The following is a 7,039-nucleotide window of genomic DNA, read 5'->3' as shown; positions in this document are numbered from 1 at the left end:
CAAACCGAACAATCATTATACACGGTTCAGTAACCGAACCTATGTGTATACTTTTATATTGTATTGTGAAGACCTAAAGTGTTTGCTTGATTCTCAAGTTATCTTAGCTTTGAATTCTAAGCTAACCATCGTCTTTGAAAACTATAATTAAAGATCCTCTTTCAACTAGGAAAATCAATCCTTGATACTTTGTGTCCTAGATGATTCTAGGGTCGTCCTCTATTGACCTAGGCTTCCTCTGTGGAATATTATTGGGTCTACGACTAAAAGACTACGCTTTGGGCATTCGTGAAGCCAGGTCCGACCATCTTTACCTTTAAAGTTTGTGAATCCTGATTTTTCTTTTTTGTTATCGAGGTTTTCGTAATCTCTTACAGGCAAGATAGATAGTAATCACAAAGTTCTCTCCGTCTCATACTTTGTGATTCCTCAAGATAGATATCTAACGACTGATTTTAGTTGATCTTTAGAAGATTGTTCTTGAGAGGTGGTTAAGAATCTAGGTTGCTCTTCGGGAGCCGTAAGTTTCAGATTTTAGAGGTTTGCTAGCTTTGTCTATTGGAGACATATTTCTACACCTCGATGTTTGATCTAAAGGGAAATCAAATATGCATATTTGTTAGAGGAAGATTGGTATCAAAAGTATTCGTTTCGACTGAAGCCACTCTTAGGATAAAAAGGACGCCAGCTAAGGGAATCTGGTGCGTAGAACCTCACGAGGTTCAAGAGACGTAAGGAGTACGACTGTAAGTAAATCTCTTTGAGGGTGGATTCGGTTTCAACTACCTTCTAGTCTGAAGTGTTATAATAGGATAATGTCTGTAGCGGCTTAAAACAATGTGGTGTTCATTCTGGACGAGGTCCCGAGGTTTTTATGCTATTGCAATTTCCTCGTTAACAAAATTTCTGGTGTCTTGTGTTTTTCATTTTCCGCATAATATTGTTTATCTTTATATTTTGATTTACACAGGTTTGTACTTCTTCAATCTAAGTAGATACGTCTGTTTATTATTAATCGATTGCGAGAATTGTTTCTTGTAGAATTCGTATCTTGAAAGATAGATAACAAGTTTAATCACTTGGCAGAATTCTGATTAGATTATTTGGATACGACTAGATTGATCTTGGATATTGATTTGTGAGATCGTCCAAGTACTCTTCTTAACAATCAGGTTCACAGACTCTAAGCCTATGTACATACTGATTGAGTATAGATATAAGGTTTATATACATATTGTCAAGGATCATTCAAATGGTGTACTTGTTATTGTATTAAGTTTTGTCCATACATGTTGCCGAACGAAAAAGTTGGGTGTATCTGGTATCCACTGCAATTATAGTTAGCTTTTGTAAGTAATTTAAGGGGTAAGTTTTGACACCAAAATTTCAACCCATGACTTGACATATCAACGCCTACTAGGATCAACCGAGCAGCGCCCTAACACACATGTATATCATGCATAGTAAAAAGAAAAATCAAAGCATTACTAATTATGAAAACTCATTGTGTTTTTAAAAAAACATCTTTACTTTCTTATTGTTATGTGTTTTTTATTTTTGCGAAGCCATCCATTCACTCTTTAGCCATCCATTCAATTAAGTAGGACCCACTGTAATAAGCCGACTCGGTAGGTAGGGTTTGCCGAATGGAATACATGTAATGGTTTGTCCTTTCCTAATACCGTGGCCTTTTCAGAACAATTGACTCCATAGTTGGCAAAAAAACTCTGCATTTAAGCGTGCTCATGCAAGAGTAATCCAGGGATGAATGACCTCTCGTGAAGTTGCTTCTGAATGACTGCAGTGGTGCCGTTGAAAACCCCACACTGTAGGATGACCGCAGTGGGTAAGTGAGGACAATATCGGTAGAGGGATGGGTCATTTCACCCACTTTGAGGTAATGTAAATTATTATAGCAAGTTGGGAATTGTGGATGATCCCTACTTGGAAGCCATTAGAGCAAGTACGATTGTAGAACCCACGCTATTCAAGCTCCCAAAAAGTTTGATTTTGTTTCTAAATTGGATTTTCAGTTTCTGATTGTAGAATCTGTGATCCATGTGTTGAAGTGTCATGAAACTTAGATGATGCAATTCTTCTATCATGAAACTTGTTTTTAGACTTGGCATCTGCACTATTTTCGAGCTTCCAATGGCTTGGCTTCCATCATTAGATTAGCTCTGAGAAACAAAACCTATAGTGAGATTAATTGACATTTATGGAGCAGTTATTGTACTGTGATGCAATTTAGTCCCATATAAGTACTGAAATAATTCCGTCATCGGGAAAAAAATCGAAGAAAAAATACGTAAGAGAAAAAATGAGACCTATTTTTTGTACATTCCAAATCCAAATCCAAATGCTAAAATGCAATCCTGCTTTTAATTTTCTCGACGTGATTTTTCACTGTTTATTTGGGCGTCAATGTAAAATCACTGTATAAGTATTCCCTTTCGACAGACTTTAGCAATTTTACAATATTACCGCACTATGGTTTCCGTTACTAGACTCTAGTGACTAGTCAAGCCGCTATAAAGATAAGCTACATTTTCCTATTTTTATAAAATACCAAATAAATATACACTAGGAAAATAAGACATTGAAAATAAGACATTGAACTTTTGGTTTGGAAAATAAGACATTGAAGATAAGACTCTACACTCTTTCTGAGCTTCAAATGGCTTGGATTCCATTATTAAATTTGCTCAAAGAAACAAAACCCATATTAAGATTAATTGGCATACAAGGAGTGGTTATTATACCGTGATGCAGTTTAGGCCCATATGAGTATCGAAAACGAATCTATCACCAGAAAAAGTTTCGGCGTAAAATCCATGTGGGAGAAGAAATGAGATTTGCTTTACCCATCCAAATCCAAATTGTAGAGTCATTGATATCCTACCTTTGATTTTCTCCACGCGATGTTTTCCTGTTTATTTGTTATTTGGGCGTCAATGCATGTAAAATCATTGTATAAGTATTAGCAGTTACGACATTACGGCACTATGGTTCCATTACTAGACTCTGGCGACTAGTCAAGCCTCTATAAAATTCCAAATAAATATACACTAGGAAAATAAGACATTGAAGTTTTGGTTTTTTAAGCTGACACACAGCATCTTTCTCCAAATGTCTATTGGTCATTTTTGATGACACAACAAATTCCCGAATCAAACGTGTCAAATTTCATGGGGTGTAAACCTCTTACTAAGATAACTCACTATTTTGCACACTCACCCACTCAAGTGTCTTCTTACACACCTGTATTCTTTTTTTTTTTTTTGATCGGTAAATAAATTATTTTTTGAGACTTAAGCCACCAAAGAATACAAATACAAGGAATTAGTCACCGACCAAGGTAGGACAAGGAATCCACCTGGAAAAAAAAAAATCAAGCAACCAAAAGAAAACGACAACAATAAACACATAAATATATGCGAGGTGATTTTCTCATGGTGGTTCGAAAACCACCGTCTTCCAATTGATCATGAACTGCTTAAGAGAAATTTTCTGAAACTCAGGCTGCAGATACAACCAGACAGATCGTCTGGTTGCAGATACAGGCTGCAGATACACACCTGTATTCTTAACGTGTGCTTTTTGGTGGACTCAGCACTTTCCTTTTTTATCCCCAAATCTATAAATACCAAACAGATCGTCTTTCTTCTTTCAAACCCAACTCTCTTTGCCTTCCAATTTCAAACTGAACTAAACACAGTCTACTCTAAACTTCTTCCTTTAAACAAAATTAGCACTCATTCAATTACTGCAATGATTTTTGAGGACTCTTTCGGGTGTTCGCTTTCATCACCTTCATCCTCATCATACAGTACAGATTTCTTTAGCTCAGAAACAGATTGTACTTCATCATCATCGTCATCGTCACTAACACAATTAGGGTCACATAAGAAAACATCAGGAAGAAAGAAGTTCAAGGAAACTAGACATCCAATTTACAGAGGAGTAAGAGCAAGGAAAAATGATAAATGGGTTTGTGAAGTTAGAGAACCCAACAGTAAATCAAGAATTTGGCTTGGTACACATTCTAGTGCTGAAATTGCAGCTAGAGCTTATGATGTTGCTGCAATAGCTCTGCGAGGAAAATCGGCTCCGTTAAATTTCGAAGATTCATTGTGGTTGTTACCTCGCGCTAAGTCATCATCTGCTAAAGATATTCAATTGGCTGCTTCCGAAGCCGTCCGGGCATTTCCATTCCCTAATTCTAAGAAACCTTCTTCCGTTGCAAAAAAATCATCTAAATCCGTTAAATCAACCAAACAGACGGTTGAAATAGCCGAAGAAGTTTCAGCAACGTTTTTCGACGAAGAAGCGTTGTATTACATGCCAGCCCTGATTGCCAGCATGGCGGAAGGGATGTTACTTGATCCACCACAAGAGGGTTACTATTACGACGACGACGTGGAGAGCAACGTGGAGAGCAGTTTATGGAGCGACTACTAATTCACAGTGATAATTTCTCGTGGATGGGATTAAATGTAGTTTTATTTGATATTTAATCCTCCAACCATTTTCTTTTTCTTATTCTTTTATTCATTTGTCTATGGAGAAAGATATTTTAATCTCCATACATAGTGATTTGTTCATCGATCATTATCAGGAAACTAGATTTTTGGGAGATATTTTTTGTAGATATTGTTTTTCTTGTTTTATATTCCTTTGCCAAAATTGGCCAATCAATGATACTACTTTATTTTCCAAATTTGTCATGCACTTTCAAAAAATTCCAACTAAAGACAAAAGAGGCACTATGTTGTGGATTTTTTTAGCTGCAGTGAATCGTTTTATCTCTAATAGCATAATTAATTAATTATATGCCGCATCACTTTTGTTAAAGTTGTTCCAGTTAGAGTTGTTGAGATACTGGAAGCATTGTGATCCACAGTTTTACAATTAATTAAGATATGTTTATTACAAATATCTAGTTTTCGGATAAATTAAGATATGTTATTACAAATATCTAGTTTTCGGATAATTAAGATATGTTACTAAATATGCCGTCTTTTAATTGCCAACATGGCAGAAGGAAGCTCCGTGATACCCTACAAGAAGTTGCTTTTGTTGGAAAGCAATGTTTTGAAGTTTGAACAAAAAGTCCTTGTCTAACATATTGGTCAATTGTTGCCAGCGTGGCAGAAGGGATGCTACTTGATTCACTATAACGAGGTTTCTTTTTGGACAACATGAATTACTCTCATATACTTATTATGGATAAAAATAAATCTCGTCAGTAATCTTTGTCGTCATAATTGGTCATCTTTATAGATATATTTGTTGTTCTTCTCCCTTATGTATTCGAATATTCCCTCTTTTATGAATTGACTAAAGTTTTATCTTTTTTATTTTTTTTTAGTTTTATTGTTGATAATAATTTCTTTTAGTTTATGTTCAATAGATATTATTTGAGAGACGATCAGAGCTCCACGCTTCCCATATGTTATTATTAAGGACTTTTTTTTGAAGCATGTAATTTATTAATTGAAATTAGTTTATAATTTGTCGTGAGTATGTGTACCCACTGAGTCTGAAAATAAGATTTGAGAAATAAAAGATGGGATTGCCTGGCCCCATATTTTGGTTGACGAGTTTCCTGTTTGACTTCCATCTGCCGCGTGATTGGCCAATCCGTCGGCTGCCTGGTTTCCTCCTCTGTAGCTGTGTTGGATGCCGCTTGCGGGATCTGTTGGAATCTTTGTAGTTATTAAGGACTTGTGGTCTCAAATCGTTTGTGAGGTTAATTTTTTTGTTTTTGTTTTTTTATGTTGATGTTTCTTTTCCTTCTGTGGCAAACAATGGTTTTATTGTAAAATGATATAGACAAGCATAACCACCTGGCATCCGACAAAATAGAAAATATATATAAAAAAATTAATGAACTGGTTGATGTCACCGTGGTACAGTGAGAAAGTCATTGCGTGATGATATGAGTGATCCAAATTTAAAGTTGTCAACATCAAATTCTTAAGTTACTAATTAAAAAATAAAAATATAGTGCTTCCAAATTGTCTAATGCCAAACCACTTTCGACTGTTATCTGCAGAATCATCAACAACGGTTACATCGGTGTTTTATGCGAATCATCAACAACTGTTAAATCGATGTTTTATGTTTGTTTCGACTTTAAAAATTGCATGTTCATGTAAATGAGATATTCGTGATGCGCCTAACGTCCTAAGAGTTTACGTGCTAAGAAAAAACTAAAAACTTTCTTCCGTCGGCTTAAATGGTACGATTAGATGGCGATTTTTTAGGCATTAGTTGTCACTCTGTTTCCAAACATTTCGGTATAGCCTTGAAGGAAGTTGTTCAGAGGAGGATTAATGCCTTAGCTGATGTTGATTAGTGGTTTGTTGTTGTAATATATAAATCTAAGGTTGGTCTGGTTCCTGTTGTTTGTGCTCTAGTTTGAGCAAGTCTGTTTGTGTTTGTGTTTGTTTGGTACTAGTTTTGTATCTTTCTGGTGTAAGTTGTTAGAATCAATAAAAAGTTCTCTTCCAAAAAAAAAAAAAAAAAAAAAAAAAAGCTTTTCAAGGCTAAAAATGTATCAAACGTCACTTAGTAGTGAAAGAGAATTCAAGAAAAATATAAAATCAGTGTCTCTGTGAAACTTACTTTCACCTTGTGCTTGTGGCCTTGTGGGTACCCTTTCCTCGTGCGGACACTTATGGGTCTGGACTGTGAGAGTGAAAAAATAACTCTACGCAAGTAAGTAACACATGTGGGCTTCTTATTGAAAAAATCTATGGAACTTCTAATTGCTCCTAGAAACAACAGCTTGCGGCAATTCCTATGAATGAAAACTGTTGTCGAGCCGGATGGATGGCCAAATACATGCTATGTGGGAAAACAAGTGGGCGGCTAATCATCAAACGCGCGTGTCAAATAAAAACGTTGGTGCATGGTTTAAGAAAAACGATCGGTCTATTTAAACACGCTGGCGTGTGATGCACAACCGTCAACGGCTAGTTTTTCAAATTTAAAAAACTGCCATTTTTTTTTTCAAATTTACCTCTATAAATTA

General features: G+C 35.7%; 1 protein-coding gene across 1 annotated transcript; it reads left to right on the top strand.

The window, feature by feature from the left end:
- Positions 1–3,771: 3,771 nt before the first annotated feature.
- LOC113337533 (dehydration-responsive element-binding protein 1A-like) lies at positions 3,772–4,461 on the top strand. The gene has a single exon (XM_026583196.1). The coding sequence runs from the start codon at positions 3,772–3,774 to the stop codon at positions 4,459–4,461; it is 690 nt and encodes a 229-aa protein (XP_026438981.1).
- Positions 4,462–7,039: the final 2,578 nt, after the last annotated feature.

The sequence above is a fragment of the Papaver somniferum genome, unplaced genomic scaffold (assembly GCF_003573695.1).
Source record: "Papaver somniferum cultivar HN1 unplaced genomic scaffold, ASM357369v1 unplaced-scaffold_160, whole genome shotgun sequence".
NCBI lineage: Eukaryota > Viridiplantae > Streptophyta > Magnoliopsida > Ranunculales > Papaveraceae > Papaver > Papaver somniferum.
The sequence above is the reverse complement of the archived record's forward strand: the minus strand, read 5'-3'. Positions and strand labels throughout refer to the sequence as shown.

Bases quoted from the DNA above. Each gene is read 5' to 3' on its own strand.
- LOC113337533 (XM_026583196.1), top strand. From the start codon at position 3,772: ATGATTTTTGAGGACTCTTTCGGGTGTTCGCTTTCATCACCTTCATCC.